This window comes from Euprymna scolopes, chromosome 43 (genome assembly GCF_053919585.1).
Source record: "Euprymna scolopes isolate OS-2025 chromosome 43, ASM5391958v1, whole genome shotgun sequence".
Taxonomy (NCBI): Eukaryota; Metazoa; Mollusca; class Cephalopoda; order Sepiida; family Sepiolidae; genus Euprymna; species Euprymna scolopes.
The window spans coordinates 41,709,038-41,734,037 of record NC_136524.1 but is presented as its reverse complement, the minus strand read 5'-3'; the positions used below and the strand labels follow the sequence as shown (position 1 = coordinate 41,734,037).

General features: G+C 27.9%; 1 protein-coding gene across 4 annotated transcripts in view; it reads left to right on the top strand.

Annotated features, from left to right (window-relative positions):
- The window catches only part of LOC145268304 (uncharacterized), a 485,827-nt gene that overhangs the window by 387,286 nt on the left and 73,541 nt on the right, over positions 1-25,000 (top strand). For all 4 annotated transcript variants that reach the window (XM_080123738.1, XM_080123740.1, XM_080123739.1 and 1 more), the window contains exon 4: positions 14,297-14,377. In XM_080123738.1, coding sequence (XP_079979864.1) covers positions 14,297-14,377 — 81 coding nt within the window. The remainder of the gene's footprint in view (positions 1-14,296; positions 14,378-25,000) is intronic.

The window sequence follows — 25,000 nt, the reverse complement described above, 5'->3', positions numbered from 1 at the left end:
TGGGCAGGCAAGTCGAGAAGTCTTTGTACCAAGCCGGATTAAAGAATGTCTAAAAAAAAATACTCGATGTCGCCTTCTGAAAGAAGTGGCAAAGTCTGTGAAGTCTGTGACAAAGCCTCCATTAAAGAACTATCACATACAAAACCGATTGAAATGGAAAAAGTACAACATGAAAACGGATGAAGTGCGCGTCAATCCTGATGTCCCAGATGGCTGTAGCAAGAGATGGGTCCTGGATGGATGAGATCGTCATCAGAGTTTAAGGCGCCAACAAGGTGGTGGTGGGATAATGATTTGGTCTGGGATTATCAGAGGTAATTTTAAATGACGTCAAATGCTAACATACTTTTCTGAAGGAGCACTTTGGACCATGGCTGAAGAAGGACAGGTTGACGTTCAAAATATCTATTATTTTATGCATGATAATGCTCTACCACATGCAGCAAACAAAAGCAAAGAGTTTTTGCAACAACTGAGGTTCTCTGGCCTACAGAAGATGGAGTGGCCTGCTAATTCGCTAGATTGTAACCCAATTGAGAACCTTTTGAGTATGATGAAGCGACGCCTCTATGAAAGTGGACGCCAATTTAAGTGCAAAAATGAGATGTGGGATGCTCTCCAAGAGGTATCGCGAAGAATAACTGTTGACGAAATAAAAAATTTGACTAATTCTGTTGATCAACGTCTTTCATAAAAGTCACAACGTCTTTCACAAGTCATTCATAAAAAAAGAATCGCATATCCCCTACTGATTATGTCAACATAGAAATTGCTTTGTAGTTATCGTGTCCTAGTTCATTTAATGTTTGAAAATTATTTACAAAAAACAAGTTATAGGTATATTGTGTTTTTTCTCAACCTCGTTAATAACTTGACATATTGAAATCAACAGATATTCCTATCTTCTGACATAGTTTCGCTAATACTGCTTTAATACTTTTATTTTCTGATTGGAGTAGCTGAATAGTATTGTAAGCACGTTCTCAAAGTTTCATGGATTTTTATTCACTCGTTTCTTAAATATTAAGAAAAATGTAAACCGTAATAATTTGATACGCAGTATATATATATATATATATATATATATATATATATATATATATATATATACATACTCGTATCCAAATTGAATATAATATTGAAATGCTATATTGTTAAAGCAATAAAATATGCCCAAATTTGCCTACATTTGTATATAAAGTGTTCTGCCTCAGTTTCGCTGCTTCGATGGTCTTCCCTGATGCCTTCCAAGCCTACTAATCAATCAATCTATCTATCTATATATCTATCTATCTATCTATCTATCTATCTATATCTATATATATATATATCTATATATATATATATATATATATATATATATATATATATATTAATGGCTCGGCAAAGCCACAGGAAAGAAATACGAAGCAACAAAACTGAAGCTGGACTGCAGGACACTATATATATTGTTCCATTGACGACTGTATGCACATTAACCCTTGATAAGTGACGACTCTTGTGTAATATATATATATATATATATATATGTGTGTGTGTGTGTGTGTACTAGCATAGGTGCCCGGCGTTGCGCAGGTGTTTAGGGTGCATGCTGAGCAAAAAAAAGTCAATTTTTTAAAACTTTGGCCCTGTTATGACTCCTTAACATTACATATTTTGGACTCAAATCAAGTTAGATCCATATCTAAGGAATGTATATCTAAAAGTTCAAGTTTTTAGACCTACACTTTTCGGAGGAGTTTGGTAGAGTTCTCAAAGGTTTAATCGTTGAACTTTGACCCCTTAGTTGCCAAATTTCTCTCCGAAAACCGATCACATAAATTTTCCCAAATCTCAGTACCCTGTATATCAAATTTCGAGTCTGTAAACTAAAAAGTAACAGAATTATTGCGTAAGAAAATGTACACAGACAGACACACAGACAGACACACAGACAGACACACAGACACTTTCACGTTTATAGATATATAGATACTAGCATGGGCGCCCAGCATTGCTCGGGTATTTGGAGGTGTATGCTGAGTAAAAAATAAGGTCAATTTTTTAAATTTGATCCCTATTATGACCCCTTAAAATTTATTGTTTTGGGCTCAAATGCAGTTATTAAGTTAGATCCATGTCCAAGGAACCTATATCTAAAATTTCAAAGGTTGAGACCCAAAATTGTCAGATAAGTTTGGTAGAGTCCTCAAAGGTCAAATCGTTGAACTCTGAACCCTTAATAGCCAAGTTTCTGGACGAAAACGGATTACAAAGATTTTCCCAAATCTCAGTACCCGGTATATCAAATTTCGAGTATGTAGACTAAAAATTGACAGAGTTATTGCATTGGAAAATGTACACAGACGGACAGACAGGCAAACAGACACATTCACTTTTATAGATTAAACAAAAATATATACGTATAGATAAATATACATGGAAACAATTTTGTGTTTACTGCAAACTTTGTACGCAAATATTATGCAAGTATAAATAATGTAGAAGATCTGCATGAATATAATTACACGTAATAATTAACTAAAGATGATTATACCATAAGAAAACCGAAAAAAACTAATAGGGAATTAATTAAAATGAATGTTTAAAAGAATATGCAAATTAGCTAGATCTTTTGCTAGTGAATGCATATTCCACAACCCACATATAAGAACATTGTATTTTCTTTTTAAATAAATAGAAAAGAGGGTTTTTAATATGAATATGAATACACACAAAAGGAAAACGATTTTATAGGAGTATAGATATATATTACTCAGGATGAATTTATGAAGGCCTCGAGGCCACTTGAGGATAATGATTAATGATTATACAGTAGTCAAGGGGGCAGTACATATGTGTGTGCTTGCCGAGTGAGGCAGAGAGAGGGAAAACATCTGGAAAAAGAGGCGAAGAGTTATATATATGTGTGTGTGTGTACGTATATACAGATAGAGAGGGCGGAAATATAAAAGACACCAATACACAAGCCTACACAAACACACACCCATATATACAGATAGTTGTAGATAGATATAGGTGTATCGAGAGAAAATATAACCGTTAAGAGGCAATATGGAGATAAAAAGAGAAATATAGATAGAAATGAAGAGAGTGAGATGGGGGAGAGAGACGGCGAAAAAGTGTTTCTTAAAGCAAGATAATATATCGATCTGAAGTGACCCAGATAGATAGAACAGGGCGACCCATATATTTCAAGTATCTTAGACGTTATTCGACTCATTCATTTCGCACATTTATTTCTGTTGTCTGAATGTAAATGATCGTCAGCCATCGATATCAATCCTGTATCAAACAGTACTTGTAAGACTTTTTCTCTCATTAATTATGTTCTGACTTGTAAATGCCATTCAGTAAAAAGATGTTTTTTATAAATCAGCAACGAACCTGGAATTCAACCCAATTTAGAGATCGAGCCACTTGTTTTCGGCCGCCATTAAGCAGTGAACGTTCTACCATCTAGATATGATTGGGACGGTTCTACTAACATATTTTTTTAAATTTTTTATTTATATAATATATGCATAATATACACATAATATATACATAATATATATATATTTATATATATATACATAATATATACATAATATATGTACAATATATATAATATACATATATAATATTTATAATATATATATAATATATCTAATATATATAAAATATATATATAATATATCTAATATATATAAAATGTATATATAATATATATGCCTACATATAATATGTATACATATATATACATATATAATATAATATATAATATATACAGAATACATGTAATATTTATATAATCTATATTATATATTATATATATTATCTATATAATATATATATGCTATAGATGAATATATATTATATATAATATGTATATATATTATATATAATATGTATATATATTATATATATCTATTATATATATTATATATGTCATATACATATATATGTTGCATATATGTTATAAATATTGTATATATTATATATATTATATATGTTATATATATTTATATATTATATATAGAATATATAATATATATTAAACATATTATATATAGAATATATTAAAAATGATACATATATATATATATTATTTATACATCATATATATGTATGATATATTTAATATATATTATATATTATATATATATTACATATATCTATTATATATATAAATGATATGTATATTATATATATTATTTATATTATATATATCATATATATATCATATTTATATTATATGTATATATTATATATATATTATTTATTATATATATTACATATATATATTATATAAGATATTATGTATTATATATGTAAATGTTTGTCGCTTTCAACAAAGCCCTTATCAGATGATTACTCTAGGTTCAGGCATTGTTTTGAGGCTGAAGCATTAATCCCACTAGGCCAATGGGGTCCATCAGTATCTCATGATGCCACCAGACTTATGTTGTTGTCAATCTGTGGGATTGCTATACTCTTTATAATGCTGAGAGACCCTTGACTTGTATTTTATTTATGTATTTTTCTAGTCTGACAGAGAAGACTAAGATTGTAAAAGAACATGGAGCTTGGGTTTGCAATAAATTCTCGGCATGCGACTCCGATAGGAAATACAGTTACCATTTATTTATATAAGGAAAAAGAAAAACTATTTAATATTGGAATCTTAAATAGGGCATCCCTCATATGTTTGCGGCATTATGGTGAATGTGAACTCTAGCTGGGAATAACATAGACTGTCCCAAAGATACAGTCAAGAACATTATCAAAGCCCCTCCTCCCCTAATTTCGAGTTGCCTTGTGCTTAATTTTTGTTGTTTTGGTTTGCCTTCTACATTTCAAGAGTATAAAAATATATATGACCCCAGAACAAATCTGCTTAATTGAGATATCAATGTTTATTTTCTCTCTGTTTATTTCGGGATATTACTCTCTTTTAGGCAAATCGTTGAATTCAATTGTCCAATGGATACGATACCACGGGCATTAGATATGAGGAATTAAAACGCGATTATGTTTATTTGAACCAGTTACATGTTTATATTGTCACGAAAATTGTGTACACCCAGTTTCCCTTCCGCAATGAACTACATTAGTCTGGATTTATCAGCCACTTGTTTGGACGATCCTTCTCTACGGTTGCGAGATGTTGACAATGAGAGCTATGAAGCTCAAAATGTTGCTACTACCTCTGGTGAATTCTGCAGATCACTCGACATCATTTTGGTCTCCAATACACAAATTTGGACGTGATGAAAAGATGATCCCCTTTAATCAAGCGTTTTTAACGAGAATATTTCGTTGATTTCGCCAAGCTGTGTGCTGCAACGCTGGAGAGTTCATTCACGAAGTAATTTGTCCAAACTACTCCAGGATTTATGAAGACGCCCGGGAGGCCAGCTGGAGACGTAGTTACAGACCACTAAAGTCGACGTCGATGTCGACCCTATTTCCGGTCCATAATCTATATTGTTTACCGCTAGACCCGTGACTTGATGCTCATATTTATCTGGGCGTTTGCCTACCGTTGACCGTGCTTGATCTGCGTTCATCTTGTACGCTGTGTGTTCTATGAAAACAACTGAATCAACCCGTCCTGGGTGAATACCACTGAAGCCTATGAGACATATGAGTCCATTTTCTTCATATATAATGTATAGTTCATTGTATCTTTTGTGTCTTATTGGTTGTGTTGTCATGCCACAAAACCCTACTCAGTTAACTTCTAAAAATCGATATTATGCTTCGGCATTAAATAAACCTCTCTTAAAAAAATCACTGATGTGCCGTAAAAAAAAAAACAACTGGCGAACTAGCAAAACCAAACTGGTCCTCTGAATCGATAAATTAATTCCCAACATATGTTTGTCTCCTTCGATCACAAACCATCAAGGAATTATTGATTGCTTATTGATTAGTTAATTAAAAAGTCGGGCCATCATCTATGATAGCAATCTTCCCTCAATAGCAACAAAAGTGCAAATGACGCGGAAAAAATGGTGGAAATTAAAAGACTTTCAAATAGATCATATTAAATTCCTCGTAAATTATATATATATATATATATATATATATATGTATGTATATATATAACCTTGATTGGATGTGTACATGGTCATTTCTAGTAAATTACTATGTACAGGTTTTAGTTATCCTTTCTGGCTATCTTTTGTTATCTTTTGTAAAAGTAACCGTAAAAGAGTTATCTTTTGTAAAAGTAACCGTTTTACCCAAAAGATTATGGTCATATGACACGACCGAAATAATGGTAGGTTTTGAAAATGCGTCTGTGTTATTATTTCTACGGGTTTGTTCCCATGTCTATCTAATATTTTATGTAGTAGTCATTCCATATGTATAGATATATATATATATATATATATATATATATATATATATATTATATATATATATACAGATACATATACATATATACATGTATTTTCAGGTATTTATAATTATATATATATGTAAATATGTATATACATGTATATATATTTGTATTCATATATATATATGCATGTATTTACATATATATATATATATGTATATTAATATAAATATGCATGTATATGTATGCATATAAGTGTGCATGTATATAAATAACACTTTACACACATATACATATATATGTGTGTATATATATACACACACTTATGTATATTTAAGTATAAACATACATATGTACATATAAAAGATATTTATATATCTTATAAATTTGGTTCATTTTTACAATTATTATTTACTATCTGGCTGTTCGGCGTTGCCCGGGTGTTTAGAAAAGTGTGTTGAGCAAAAAAAAAAGTCATAGTAAACAGGCAGGCTTGAACCCGTGAAGCAAGGCAGAAAAGAAAGTAAAAGAAAATCTGAAGTCTTACCGCTACGCCATGGTGCGACCGAATATGATGACTTACAAAAATAGCTCACAAAAATTCGACTCCTCCTTGTAGAGAACTGCCCATTTACGGATGAAAGAGTTAATGTTTTTGGCCAATTTTTTTAAATATTTGTCGTCCGAAGAGTCGGCTTCAAAACGATACCAATCTCGAAATTATACTGATCATGTCAGGATCTGTCCCCTCTGTCGAAAGTTTTAGGCAGATATACAAACAAACAAACAAACATACATACATACATACATACATACATACATACATACATACATTTAAACAAACAGGTGAGATTTATATTATAGACTAGCACGGCCACTCGGCATTGCTCGGGACTGTATAAGACAATAAGAAAAAATTTAAACATACCTGTTATTCTTGGAATAGAGGATTTTTTTATCTATGTATCATTTGACATCTTTAGCAAAATAATATTTTACCTACCCTAGGACGGGTATTATATGGATGAAATAATGGTATGTTTCCTAGGACAGCAAATTTACAGCATGTATAAAGAAAAAAAATCCTTACCTAGGGCGGGTAATGTACAACACATACTTAAACTAGTTTACATAATTGTCTGTTGTGCTAACATTTCTCATATGTCACAAGTAAGAGTTGGTTTGTTTTTACATCAGAGTGCTACAGTGAAGATGCACCTTATTTCTTATATAAATGCCCTACTACTCGAATATATTATGTGATTTTTTTTGTTTTGATAACTTATGTACGTTACAGGTAAGATGTTCTTTATTTTTCATATGGGTACTATACTGTACAAGTACCTTATTTCCTGGGTAGGATAAGCACCTTTTTCTAATTTTTAAATAAAAGAACGCGATACTTTTAAGAAAAATTTTCTGTTGGGCTAAATTTTCTGTACGTCAGGGGAAAGAATTTGTTTTTTCATGTGGGTACTATAGTGAAGAAATACATTACTTTTCAAACGTAAGTCATACTACTCGAATATTTAACGTAATTACGGTTTTAATATCATGTACGTCACAGGTAAGATATTATTTGTTTTTTCATGTGGTTAATATATTACACAAGTACATTATTTTTTGGGTAGGATACTGTGCAAGTACCTTATTTCCAATATAAATATGAAACTACACGATGATTTTACATAAGTTTTTCATATGATAACCATACTCTACAAGTACATTATTAATTGCATAGACTTTTTTGTACACATAAATACATAAACGAAGTAAGTGATGATTGCATGTTATTTTTGGAATATGACATCTATAGACATATACAAACATATACATTACATATAATTCATAATGATCAGTTAATTAGTTTTGGAGTGGATCCAAGACACAGAAATATATAATCATTTACACATAATTAAAATTCATAATGATCGATTAATTAGTTTAGGAGTTAATCCAATGCATACGAATATATAAGCATATACACAGCCTTAAAATTATTAATGATTGGTTAATTAGTTTAGGAGTGAATCCATTAATAGAAATATATAATTATACACACAAAATTAATATTAATAATGATCGGTTAATTAGTTTGGGAGTGAATCCAATATACACAAATATATAAACATATACACATCCTTAAAATTAAGAATGATCGATTCATTAGTTTAGGAGTGAACCCGATACATAGACATATATAATTATATACACATAATTAAAATCCATAATGATCGGTTAATTAGTTTAGGACTGAATCCATTACATACAAATATATAAACATATACACATCCTTAAAATCAATAACAATCGGTTAATTAGTTTAGGAGTGAATTCGATACAAAATTCCAGTACTTGATCTAATTACGTGATTATTGGAATGTAACAAATAAGTTGTTATATAATATATCCTATATATTTAGAATACGACATTTTAGTTAAGTACAGCAAAAACATTCTTCTGTATTTTTTTAAATAAAAGTGTTCTTGTATATTTATTACATAACATTTAGAAGTCAAGAATATTGGAATGTAAAAGAAAAAAAAGAAGAAATGGTGGGGCTCGAAACGGCCGCACTGTTGTTACTAATCGATGGCGCTATCCACTGCACCAAAACGGCGGCTGCTTGCAAAAACTTGTAAATTTACTAAATAAATAAATGCCTGCGTTACAGATCGTGCGCATGCGCAAAACGACGCCATGGCGCTACAATCGCCAAGTTGTAATTTTCTTCAAGTGTGAACCCCTTTTTAAATCCCTTAGTAATTGTTTTAACCGAGTAAATACCCCGAATAAAATTCTGCACCCAAAATGCAATCTTATGAACTACTGCACAGCGTCAAGCGACCAGCTATCTAGAAGGAGATACAATTTGAAAAACGGAGACACACACACAGAGTAATACAAATATCGCTTTCACTACACCGATGAAGACTGGAGGATCGGTCGAAAATATGTACCAGTAAAAATGTTTTTAATTTTTTTTTTCATAATATTATTTCGTATTCCTGCACGTCATCAATTGAAAACGAATAAAGAAAAGTTATAAGCTTTTATACTTTTCGTATTCTTTTTTATACATTTCCATTCACACACATATATATATATATATATATATATATATATATATATATATATATATATATATATATATATATATATATATATATATATATATATATAAAAGAGTGTAGCCATCAACAATTGTGGGGTTTTCAGTCTTTTATCATTTTTTATTATAAAATATTTTTATAACGCGTTTCAAGCGTTGTGCAGCTCTCTTCTGATATATTTTTATATAAAGGTTTTTAAGTGAAGGGTTGAAATGTTATTCTGGAGAACATTTTACATCTAATGATTGTGAATGTGTTTTATATATATAAACAGAGGGCGAAATTTAAGGTGAAATCAAAGATGAATGATATTAAAATAAATATTCCTACTCGCAATATCTCAATAGTTTTCTCTTCGTTAATGACCCATATGGCATACGTTTCAGTCGATGAGACCTTCCTCAGGGCAGAATACGTTAAATGATGTGAGCCAAATTTATAAATAATAATAAAAAAATGCAAATGTTTTTAATTGGCAGAAGTTCACAACGAAAACAAACCAAAAGTAAAAAAATTTAAAAATACCATACCAACTTCTCACGTTTTTTTCTTTCGAACGAATTTAACTTCTGCTTCCTTCATTCTTTCTTATATATTTTTTGTGAGTCAGATACTTGTTATTAGCATACTCATGCCATTAGAGATGATATAAGAATTGAATTACTCGAATAATAATGACAACAAATAATAACAAAAATTAATAACAAAAACAGACCATAATAATAATGATAACAATAATAATAATAATAATAATAATAATAATAATAATAATAATAATAATAATAATAATAATGATATTAGGATTAATAATTATAACAATAATAATAATAAAAATATCAATAATAATAATAACAATAATAATAATATTAATAACAACAACAATAACAATAATAATAATAACAATCTTACTTACAATAATAATAACAATAATAATAATAATAATAAAAATAAGAATAATAACAATAATAATAACAATAACAATAATAATAACAATAACAATATTAATAACAATAATAATTATAATGATAATAATGACGATAACAATAACAATAACAATAACAATAATAATAAAAAATAACGATAACAATAAGTGTTAATGCTATATTTATAATAATAATAATAATTATAGTAATAATAATTAAATAATGATAATAATGAATATAATGATATAATAACAACAACAATAATAATAATAATAATAATAACGGTAATAATAACAATAAAAACAATAAAAATAAATACAGCAACAATAACAATAATAATAACAATAACAATATTAGTAAAAATACAATAATAATGATATCAACAAAAACAATATCAATAACAATACTAATAACAATAATAATAACAGCAATTACAATAACAGCAATAACAATAAAATAATAATTAAAATAATAACATAAAATAACAGCAATAACAATAAAATAATAATTAAAATAATAATACCAACAATAGAAACAATAATAATAATAATAATAACAATACAATTATAATAACAATAATTATAATATTATTAACAATAATATTAATAAAAATAAAAATAACAATAGCAATACAATAATACAATAATAATAAAATACAATAATAATAACAATAATAATAATAATAATAACAATAACGCTAATAATAATAACACTAATAATATAACAACAATAATAATAACAATAACACTAATAATAATCATAAAAATAACACTAGTAATAATAATAAAAATAGCACTAATAATAATAACAGTAACACTAAGAATAATAATAATAACAATAATAATAACAATAACAATAATAATAATAATGACAATAACACTAATAATAATAAAATTAATAATAATAATAATAATAACAATAATAATAATAAAAATAATAGTAATAACAATAACACTAATAATAATAACACTAATAATAATAAAAATAACACTAATAATAATAACACTAATAATAATAATTACAATAATAATAATAATAATAATAATAACAACAATAACACTAATAATAACAATAACACTAATAATAATAATAATAACAATAACACTAATAATAATAACAATAACACTAATAATAATAAGAATAACATTAATAATAACAATAATAATAACAATAACACTAATAATAATAATAATAATAATAACAATAACACTAATAATAATAACAATAACACTAATTACAATAAGAATAACATTAATAATAATAACAATGATAATAACAATAATAATAATAACAATAATAATAGTAATAACACTAATAATGTTAACACTAATAATAACAATAATAATTCTACTACTAATAATAATACTAATAATAATAATAATAATAATAATAATAACAATAATAACAATAATAATAATAATAATAACAATAATAATAATAACAACAATAATAATAATACTATTAATAATAATACTACTACTAATAATAATAGTAATAATAATAATAGTAATAATAATAGTAGTAATAATAATAATAACCATAATAATAATAACAATAATAATAGCAATACTACTACTACTACTACTACTACTACTACTAATAATAATAATAATAATAATAATAATAATAATAATAATAATAATAAGTACAACAACAACCTGAACATATTTTCTACTCTTCTAACCATTAGCTTTGCATTTTAGCAAAATTGATTCTCCAAAACTTCATTTCTAAAAATGATTTTCGGAACAAGAAAAGAAAAACCGTTACACTATTTTTACACATTTCCATTTAAAAAAAATATTTCCTGAATATTGTTATGCCTTTTATGAGAGCTCCGCGGGTTGGATTAAAGACTTCTGAACCGGGGGCTGTAATTTGAAGACTCCTGATATAAACTAATGTCTCTCAAGTACCCTGAAAATTTAAGTTTCCATTAAAAAATATATATTAGTACTTTAAAAGGTTTGTATTATTTGAATTATTCGGACTTATTTTGGGTGTTATTTCTTTAACCTGCCCTGCAATATAGCCTAGGGTAATCAGTTTTAACTAAGAGCCTTCTAGAGATACAAGCAACACTAAGAATTCTAATTGCGAATTAGACATCTACACGGTCGTATGTGACGGAATATGAACAATCTTCCCGTTTGATTAAATAAAGAAATCTGTTCAAAATTCCGAACAAATTCTCTAGTTCAATATATGAATTCCTGCGTTCGATTTATTTGAATAATGGCAAATGTTATGAATAGTAGTCTTAATAATCCAAATTATGCAAATTATCATTCCTCATCTAAAACAATCAGAAAGATACGCACATAATTGTTTTTTTTTTTAAGAATAAGTGAAGTAAACTAATTCTCCCTTAAGTTGCCTTATGTCTTCAAAATTGCCAGTAAAATATTAATTTAATAATAAACCAATAGATAATTTTTTTTTGTTTTCTTTACATTGGTATTATAAATATATGATATTTGTTAATAATGTTATTGTTTTTTTTTTGTCATTCGGGTTTAGAATTGTGTGAATGAAAATCTGATAGTGACGCATTAAGAAAAAAGTTACGAATTTTCTTTAGTATTAACGAGAAACCATTATCTGTTTTCCTTAACTACGTTATTTGACGAATTTGAAAAAAAAAAAAAAATAAATAAAAAATTTTTTTCCTTAAACACGTTATTCAAAAATTTGAAAAACAGGTAATTATTTTCCTTTACATGTTTTCCCAAAATGTTGAAAAAAAGTACTATTTTTTTTCTTGAAACGCTTTATTCATTGGTTTGACAAATAAGCATCCATCTTTTTCTTAAACACCTTATTTGAACATTTGACGAATAAGTATTAATGCGTTCATTAAACACCTTATTAGAAAAACCTGACAAATAAGTGTTAATGTTTTTCTTAAACACCTTATGAGAAAATTGAAAAATATGACATATTATAACATATGACAAATAAGTATTACTGTGTTTCCTTAAACACTTTATTAAAAAAATGGCAAGTAAATATTAATGTTTTTCTTAAACACCAAATTCGAAAATTTTACCAGGCAATATAATTTCTTCTTTAGACACGTTATTCAAAAAATTGGCAACGTTGTATAATTTTTCTAAGGTCACTACCTATATGATATATATATGATATATATATATATATATATATATATATATATATATATATATATATATATATATATATATATGATATATATATGACATATATATATACACACATATGATATATATATATATGATATATATATGATATATATATGATATATATATATCTATGTATATATATGATATATATATCATATATATATATGATATATATAACATATATATATATGATATATATATGATATAGATATATATAATATATATATATATGATATATATATGCTATATATATAATATATATATATGATATATATGATATATATATGATATAGATATGATATATATATGATATATATGATATATATATGATATATATATCATATATATATATATCATATAAATCATATATATATCATATATATATCATATATATGATATATATATGATATATATATATGATATATATATCATATATATCAGATATATATATATATATGATATATATATATGATATATATATGATATATATGATATATATGATATATATATATATATATATATATATATATATATATATATATATATATATATATGTGATAATAACATGAAAAAGATACGGTACACATTATTTTTTTTTTGTGCCGGGGTTGCTGGCTGCATGAAATTTATTTTAATGTTTTGTAAAGTTAAAAGACTGAGAAACGTTGGTATAAACAATACACAAATTATTTTGCTTACTTATGTTTAGTAAACAACTTAGTGTGTCTCTTAGTAATGCAATTAATTGTTTGGGTATTTTATCACAGATGCAGCGAGGGCCCACAGTCATGGCGTTCTGTATCCATACAACCCCACGCATCAAGGTCCTGTCTCACGGAGTCTCTCAGGTAATTGAAACGAAACATCAAATTATTTATTTCTGTATTGGTTGCTTCCCCTTAGATTACAGTCGAACATGAATGATAACAATGAATTGTGTGATTTGCTCATTTCATAAAAAGGAATTAGTCAATTGATAAACACTGTTGAAAGATTACTAATATCTGTATTGATATTAATGTTGTGTGACAGTTATTTTAGACGTGCGACTATCAATCCATCCGTCTCTCTACCAATCTATGTATGTATGTATGTATGCATGTATGTATGTATGTATGTATGTATGTATGTATGTATGTATGTATGCACGTATGTATGTATGTATGTATCTATATATCTATCTATCTATCAATCCATCAATCAATCTAGCACAGTGTTTTGATCGCTATCTATTCAAATATTCCTCGTGTCTGTTTACATGATATCTATATCTATATATATGTACATGTATTTATCTATTTGCATATATGTGCGTATGTATACAGATGCAGAAATGTGTATATATATGCATAAGTATATGCATATATATATATATGTATCCATATATATATGCATATTTATATGTATTTATATGCATATGATTATATATATTAATGCATACTTATGCATATATGCATATTTATATGTATACATATGTATATACGCATAAATATGTGTGTATATGTATCTATAAATATCATAAATTTATTTCATAAATATGTATGTATATGTATATATAAATATATATATGCGTATAAATGTGTATGCATATGTGTGTATTTGCATGTATATATATATGTGCGTATACACACACGCACACACACATATATATATATATATATATATTATAGTTGCATTCTTGTTGATTCTGTAATGCTATACTGATAAGATTTCGATGTATTCTAGTATAGTATATCATTATAGTATAAATTGATTCAAAGCACACATGTTAACTTGCATAAATGCCTACATGTTTCACCTTTTGGTGAAACATGTAGGCAAATATGAAACAAATAATGTTTGAATAAATAAATAAATCTATATTGTCTCTCTCTCCCTCTCTCTCTCTCTCTATCTATCTATATATATATAAATATATATATATATATATATATATATATATATATATATGCGCGTGCGTGTATATTGATCAAGTTTACTATTTAGCAATTTTAAGATTTTTTTCATCCTTATATAGTTAAAATTACATATATATGTATATATATATATATATATATATATTAATGTATATATATAAATGTATCCATATAAATGTATATATATATATTAATGTGTAAATGTATATATATGTATGTTAATGTGTGTGTGTATACATATATATATGTATGTATGTAAATATATGTACAAATGTAGATACATATGTATATTAATGTGTATATATATATTTACATATATATATGTATATTAATGTGTGTGTGTGTTTGTGCGTGTGCATATTGGCTGTGAGTTGTACAAAAACAGATGCATCTGCTTTTGTCCGTATTTTGCGTGTATCTTTTTACGTATGCATATATACATATATATGCATATATAAGTTAATATCATATATATTTATTTATATAAATATTTATATATGCATATTTTATACATGCACATTCATATAAAAAATATATTAATATATATATAGAAAGAGAGAGAGGGAAAGTGGAACAGAGGGGGAGAGATAAGTGTATGCGTGCGTTTATTGGCTTGCTTTTTGATAAACTCTTTCTATAAATAGGCTTACTATTACAATTATGTTATTGAGCACTATTAGGTATTTTCAATTTATTACTAAGTATTATATTTGAATATATATATATATAAATACATATATAAATATACATATATGCGTTAATATCTATATAAAAAATACATATAGATATATATACATATAAATATGTATAAATTAATATGTATATATATGCACACACACTTATATATATTAATATATATATATATATGTGTGTGCATATAAAGATATATAAATATGTGTATATACGTATATAAAAAGTATTTATATGCATAATATATCTTCATATATATAAAGATAGATATAAATATATATATATATATGTATAAATATAAATATATATATATATATATATATATATAGATAGATATATATATATAGATAGATAGATATATAGATATATACGTTTTATTGTTTATTACCTTTTTTCTGTTAGGTTACGTTATTGTTACAGCTACAAGACCGTTTTTTGGCCGTCAAGTAGCTTCCTCAGACTTTTACAGAAATGTTCGTTTCCATATATAGATATTTATATAAATCTATCTATAAATTGATATATCTAAATATATATATATATATATATAAATATATATATTTATTCATATATATATATATACAAATGTATGAATATCTATATAATTGAATACACATATATATAAATATATATATATTGATATATATGTAAATCAATATATTTATGTATATATAAATACACACATATATAATATATATTTATGTGTGTATATAAATCTATATATGTATATGTATTTGTGTGTATCTGTGCACGCTCACGTGTGTGAATGTATTTCTCTTCATATATATATATATGCGTATATATATATATGTGTGTGTGTGTGTGTGTGTGTGTGTGTGTGTGTCTGTGCGCGTGTACATAGGTATGTATATGTCTCTATGTCTAAATTCGCCTACACATCGATCGTCTGCACACTTTTACACTTTCAAACCCATATACCCTATCTATAGGTTACCTTTTTGCCTTCCTCTTGTAAGGTCTGTTCTCTTTTTCCATATATATGATTAATGTATCTTATTTATCTAATCGTATATTATTTTTATATGACCTCATTCAGTTGACCTTTTCCCTCCACGAGGACTCAGTCGGAAATAGTGTTTCTTAAAATAGGAATTATTCCAGCCCCCCCCCCCCTAACAATGCGGAAACTTGCACTGTTGGACACAAATATAAAAACGTATTTGGCAGATTTTTTCCTTTTTTTTTTACCAAGTACAGACTCGATAATACACTTTGTTTTCAAGCCCTAGAGTCTGCTAATACCTTGTTCCTATTTACAATGCCTCCCCACGGGACAGAGTTAGACACCAGGGTCGTTTTTTAACCTGGAGAAAAGGAACAAAAATAAAAATTGTCTCAGTCGTGAAAGATTTCTCCTCCACTGACAGAGAACAAGAAATTGAAGTGCAGCATCTGAAGAACAGATACTACACTTTGATCTTGTCCCGAAGACCAAGTCTGCTAATACCTTGTTTCAATCGATCTTTAGCTACGATCAAAGTGAGGTTTCAGTTTTGCTTTTGTTTTTCTCTTGGGTTCTATACTGAAGCATTTAAAAAAAAATTGTTCGCTGTCTATTTGGAGATAACTATGTTTCCCCACTAAACGCACTCATTTCTTTATATGGATCCGAGGACAAGTTTTGTCTCATTATGTTTTATCGTTAGAATATTTGAACTATTCCGACTTCTATCCATATCTTCAGTGTTGTTTTCACAACGTTTCAGTCGCTGTACCCTCCGAACTCCTTCAAGTACGTCCTGTCGAACTCGGAAATCTTTCCTTGCGAACCGTGGCAAAGTTGACATAGTACTTGGATAAAAGTCAGTTGTAAATTACACTCTTCTGGAGCTTGATGGATTAAACGTCAGTGCCGGCTACTCTAACAATGCAACTGCGAATTACTATGGAACGTCTACCCGGAATGTGAGCATGTTACCTCCGCGGATTAAATAATGGTTTACTTTCGGAATTCCGTACAGAATCTCGAGTTTGGCAGAAAGATTCCTGAGTTCGAAAAGATCCTCATAGAAGAAGGTCAGGAATTATATCGACCGAAACGTTGTGCGTCCCAAGACGAGAACAGCAGTCCGAATAATCCAAATAATACGAATTATCCACCCTCATCTAAAAACAAACAAAAAAAACATTCAGAAACTGTTCTATCTTTGCCGACCAGTTTTATTGTTTATGCTGTTGTATGTCATAGCCCGTGTATTTTTCCGTGTATTTTCTTTAAATATAATTAGTGTATTGAAGTATAACACGAGCACAGTTGTGGAAATTTTGCAGTTGAATAACTGTCATATTTTCTGTTTATTTGACGTAAAAAATAATTACATGCTAAATCCATTATATGAAGGGTAGTTGTCTGTGTGCATGTGTGTTTGTTATGTCCAGTTAAAAGTCATAAACTACAAAACAAACATCCATAAATTTAGTATATTATTCGATCAATGTTGTTCTGGGTTAATAATATCATAACCCAGAAAAATATTCTTTCTTTGGGGGTCAACTGGTTCGTCAGTGGGGCATATTTTTCTCAATGTTATTATGTACTAGTTAGGAAAGAAAATGCCGAGTAGTTATGCAAGAAATATTTTGTCTGTCCGTCACACATAATTTCTCCGTCAATCACACTTTAAAAAATTATAATAACTACATTGTGGGATCTATCTCGTTTCTAAATATCTCATACATCGAAATATATGCTGAAGCAAATGGAGACTGTCACATTAATAGTAAATAACAAATAGCCAACAAATAAAACTTATCATATGTCCGGAAATTGAAACCGAAACTTGATGCTTTCAGTTTAAGTTTTTACCAACTAAGCTATTTGGACTTTTTTTTTTTTTTAATTTTCTTCTTTTGAAGATTGTAATGCTGGGTATGGGGCAGCCAAACTAGCTGCCAACATTGCCCGATTTTTTATTGAAACAAACCGAGAGCTCTTTTTTAGTATCCTTGTTGTTCCCTTAAGTGCAATTGTCTGGATCTCTTTTCCACTTGGTTCACCAGGAATATTAGGTAGGACTTCAGGTTTTACTTCATAAGCCTTGTGGCACCTATAATAATTGGTATGATTGATATCTCCCTAAGATTCCAGTTACTTTTCATATCATACATGAGACCTTGATATTTGGTCTGTTTCTCCCTTTCAGCTCTGTTTAGACCTCCGTCATTTTGAACATCCGCTTCAACCAAGGTTGCAACTCTCTCTGACTTAAGCTTAACGTGTTCTCTTAAAATTAATATAGATATGATGTGACGTCCTAGATTAATCGTCTACCTCATGTTTTAAAACGTATTATTCTTACATAACAATAATTAAAAAAAATAATATAGCGTAAATCATTATCAATAGCTTTCGAAATTATAATAAATAGTCGCAAATATATTATTTTGATTTAACTACGTACTGGCATTAAATAATTTGATATTTAATATATTCTAGAAATTGAACCCGTAGCGCCCATAATTCTAGTCAGTTTAATTAATAAAATGCATGCCATTTTAAAGTAAAAAGACTGTCATTTTTCCTTTTCACTTTCTTCTGTCTGGATTCTCACGTTCGATGACTGTGAAAGACCAGCCAGAAAAAAACCCTGAACCGTTCATCTTAAATATACACTAAATTAACGTGACTATGGATCCATTTTACTTTTCAACTGTGAGTTAATTCCGATTCGAGGAAAAACGAAGTGTATTAAATTTAATACTATATTGCATTATTTATGTTTCGTCTCTGATGTTGACTCTGTAACTGCCTTCAATTTAAATATTGCTCTATGATTAAACTAAATTATCTGCTACTTCATGTCTTATGTACTGAAATGTGGTTAAAACCCTATCAATGGTATATAATGATTCGATTTGCACTTAGCCGTAATATTACATTGCTCTAAATAATATCGGGCATCATTACTTTTCAATACAAAATAAAATTAGAGAAAATAATTGCCAACAAAAAACGAATTATTTAATTAAAAAGAAAACGCGATATGATGCAATAGCTTGGGAAAATGTATTTATCTTACTATGAGATAATAATCTGGATAAAATTCCGAAAAATCGTAGTGAAACGGCGCTAGTCTGTCGCTAGCTATGCTACTAGCAGTTAATTTATACACTTAAGTGAAGAGTTTGCTTACACTACCATATGCCAAAATGGTAACCTCTTGAAATTGTGGCCAAATTGAACGTCGTTAAACTTCAGTGAGTGGACAGAAAGCCATGTATCAACGTCATGTAGCCTTAATAAACGTAACTACAAGCATAGCTATCTATAGACTAGATAGTGCTTACTCTAAGGGAGATAATCAAACAAAGGGAGGTAATTTAATACATTATTTCTTGTGACTAATTTTTATTTCTAGACTTTATTTCTTGTCTGTAAGACTTTCCTTTACAATTTGTTTCTACTTTAGAGATTAAAAAAAAAAAAAAAACAACTAACGATGAAAAAAAAAAAGAAAAAAGAAAATAACCCTGTCGTAGAGAATGGTATTTTCCAGCTGATTCGGCTCGAAAAGTTGCAATTTTAATGTCTTCTTCTAGATAGTGACCGTTACCCGAAGTTTATAGCTGCTAGAATTTTTTCTGTTTTACCAACATGGCGTCTTTGTCTTATCTATGAAAGTAAAAAAAAAAAAATATATATATATATATGTTAACTATGCCTATATATTTTTCATGGAGGGACTGAGACAACGTAAAAACGCCATTTTCTTTATTCGTGTTTTAACCTTCCTTTCGATATTCATTGTCCTACCAACCGTAAAAAATTCTTAATTTCACGTGTAGCTCGCTCTGTCCCGCCCCAGTTTGAAACATGTGCCTAACCAAACCTGCAGATGGAATCGACGCCTTTTTATTTTCAGATACGTCCATTTACTAAATATAAGCGACTCTGTACGTGATGTTTAAGTTTGTACGAACATTTATATCGGTCTGTCACGCTTATGTTTGAAATAGCATTATATTTTATTTTGCACACTTAAGTTTGGAATAGCATATTATTTTATCTGTTTACGATCAAGTTTAATATCAGCCCTCTTTTATCTGTTACGCTTGAGTTTGGAATAGCAGATTCTTTCATGCGTCATATTAAACATTGAAATAGCATTCTCTTTTATCTGTCATACTAAAATTGGAAATAGCATTCTCTTTGAATTGTCACACTAAACATTGAGCAGAATTCTACTTTAAGTGTCACACTAAACTTTGAAATAGCATTCTCTTATGTGTCACACTAAACATTGAACATCATTCTCCTTTAAGTGTTACACTAAACATTGGAATAGCATTCTCCTTTAAGTGTAACACTAAACTTTGAAATAGCATTCTCTTATGTGTCACACTAAACATTGAAATAGCATTCTCTTCACACTAAAACATTGAAATAGTATCTCTTTCATATGTTACACTAAACACTGAAGTCGCGTTTTCTTTCGTTTGTCACAATAATCTGAAATATCATTCTTTTTACTGGTCACAGTAAACTATGAAATAGCACCCTATTTTTAGTGTCACACTAACCTTTTAAAGGATTGTGCTTTCATATGTCGTACTAAATTTTGAAATAGCATACTTTTTTTATTTATCACACTAAACTGAAATAGCATTCTTATTCATCTGTCACACTAAACTTTAAAATAATATTCTCTTTTATCTGTCACACTAAAACTTAAAAGAGCATTATCTATTATATAAATCTCACCCGTTTGTCTATCTGTCTGTACATACGTATGTATGCATGTATGTTTGGGATGGGTCGCTTTTTTCGCCGATATTTTCGATTGATTAGCCTTAATTTAAAACTTCGTCACTTCCGGTTTGGCGATAGGCACTACGGCAAAGACGTCACTTATTTTTCAAGATTTTTTCCTCCTCTGCGGTACGGGTTCGAGCCTACCTGCCTACTACCACTTTTTTTTTTTTTTGCTCAACACACACCGGGCACTCAGGCTAGTCCCTCATATATCACAGAGAACTTTGAAATAGTATTCATTTTCTTATGTCACGCTAAATTTGCAATAGCATTCGCTTCTATCTGGCACACTAAACTTTGAAACGTCACAGTTATTGATAGCGATAAAGCTTCCTAGACTTAATTCCATCTATAATACACCTGATGACTTACTATTATAAGTAAACTTGTGTTAACTTTTGCAAATAACCGGACACTCAAGGTCGCATTTAAATTATAAATCTTAAATGCGGCCTTCGGTTGTCTGTTTTTGTTCAATACGCCACGTCACTTAACAATCTCGGTTTTCTACATTGCTATCAGTCTTCTTAAATACGTGCACGCACACATCAACACACACATATCCACACACACGCACACACACGCAAACACACACACACGCGCGCGCACACACACATATATATTTAATAATAATTTTTAATATAATATAATATATGTATAATGGTGGTCTTGCGAGACCACAGAAAAGACAATCAAGCAAAAAAAAAAAAAAGTTAGAAAAAAAAAACATCAGCAATATTCATCCCAAAGCAACAAAACTGAAGCTGCTTGCCAGGACATTATATATACATTGTAGGAGAATTTGCGCATATTTTATTGGTTTTAAAATATGTTTTTTTTTACCAATTGTCATAAAGTTTTAACGATAGAATAGTATTATTTTCTTCAAAAAACCTGCTAATTTTCACGTAGTTTCATCCCATAGAACTAAAGATATGAGCATTTCAATATTGAGTTTGGCTATCAGTATATATATATATATATATATATATATATATATATATATATATATATATATATATATGTATATATATATATATATATATATATATATATATATATATAATTTTTAAAATATAATTATCACCCGACACGTGTTTCGTCATCTTCGACTCATCAAAGTGGCTGAATGAACGTAGACGACAAAACATGTGTCAGTGGATATTTATATTTTAAAAATAATATATACACCGCTCCCCCATGTGGGGGTACCAAATTGGTTAAAGGGAAAATTATTCCCAACTCGCATTTAGGTGAAAATGCACTTTCGTAAATAATTGAATCCATTCAAAACATATCGCTAAAACCGAAAAAAATAACATCTATATATATATATATATACATATATATGTGTGTGTGTGTGTATGTATGTATGTATATATATACATATATATATATATATATATAAATTTATAAAATATATATGGCTACACTGAATATTCCGCGTTTCATCCACTCTAGGACTCATCAGGCTTATGCGCGAATTCTCTGGTTGTTTATCGTTTTTATATGCTCCTCTTCTATTGAGATTTTAGTTAGCCAATCAGCTCTACCTACGTATTGAGCACTTTTGAAGTAAATACTTAAAGTTTATGCATAAATCTATACTTTCGTATATTAATTTTATATGAATAAATTAAGTAGTTATATTATATATATATATACATATGTATGTATGTACATAATATATATATATGTATATATATGTATGCATGTATGTATATATATATATGTATATATATATATATATATGTATATATACCATCGTTTTTGGTGATTTTATGAGTTTTAAATCTTAGTTATTGTTAGTTAAAATTTAACAAATGAATGTTCGTTTAGAAGTTAATAACCTGAATTCTGTAGTCGGCTATGTGGCAGTTGTCTTTTAGACCGCACATTAACGGGATCATCCATCATTCACAGCTTATTTTTAGGACATTTTTAAACTTTAATGAAATACACAACCAAACATAAGTTTTTTGACCAGCGTTTAGCTTCATTTATGTGATAGTAAGTTTAAACTCTGCCTTTAATGTCGCCCATTAAGAGGAACGCTTATTTTCTCCTAATTTTTAGTAACATGGAGATACCCTATTTCACACTCATAAAATTTTCCCAGTTTTGCATATGAATTACAAAATATCTGATATTTCTCCAAAATCTTTGGCCTTGATGGAGGGGATGTTAATACTTGCTGCTATGGTTTCAAATGATCTGAAATAACAGCAAGGGGAGACTTGATTCCAAATATTTATCATATGTTATATCTCCCCTCTTTTGGAAATAGGGTACAATTATGAATATCTCTAGTAACAAATAATACTCATACACTATGAAATTTACTTTATGTATGAAAACCAAGAAGAGAAGAAATAATGTGTGAGAAATATTTATAATTGATATATATCTGATAAAAATATGAACAGAATAATATAAAACATCCAAAATAATATAAAAAAAATTTGAAATCTCCCCTTGCTTTTATTCCAGATTACTTGAAATCATATTATCAAGTTTTAGGCTCACCTCCATCAAAGCCAGAGGTTATGGGATATATATATATATATATATATATATATATATATATATATATATATATATATATATATATATATATATATATATATATATATATGTATATATTTATGTCATATATGTATATATTTATGTCATATGTATATATTTATGTCATATGTATATATTTATGTCATATGTATATATACGTATATATATGTATATATATGTATATATATGTATATATGTATATATATGTATATAATATGTATATATAATATGTATATACATATATGTATATATGTATATATATGCATATATATATATGCATATATATATATATATATATATATATATATATATATATTTCCAGGTTAAAGCCACCAATTAATTTTTAACGAACTTCATAGAAGAAAGCTTATTACTGAAGTAAAGGAGGATGTACTTTTTATTTATTTTACATAAACATTTATACGTCGCCACACATTCATGAGCATGTTTCAACCGGCCACTTACAAGTAACTAGAGACCTTGCTCATACAAAGAAACTACTTTTATATAAGCAGTATCACCTGGAG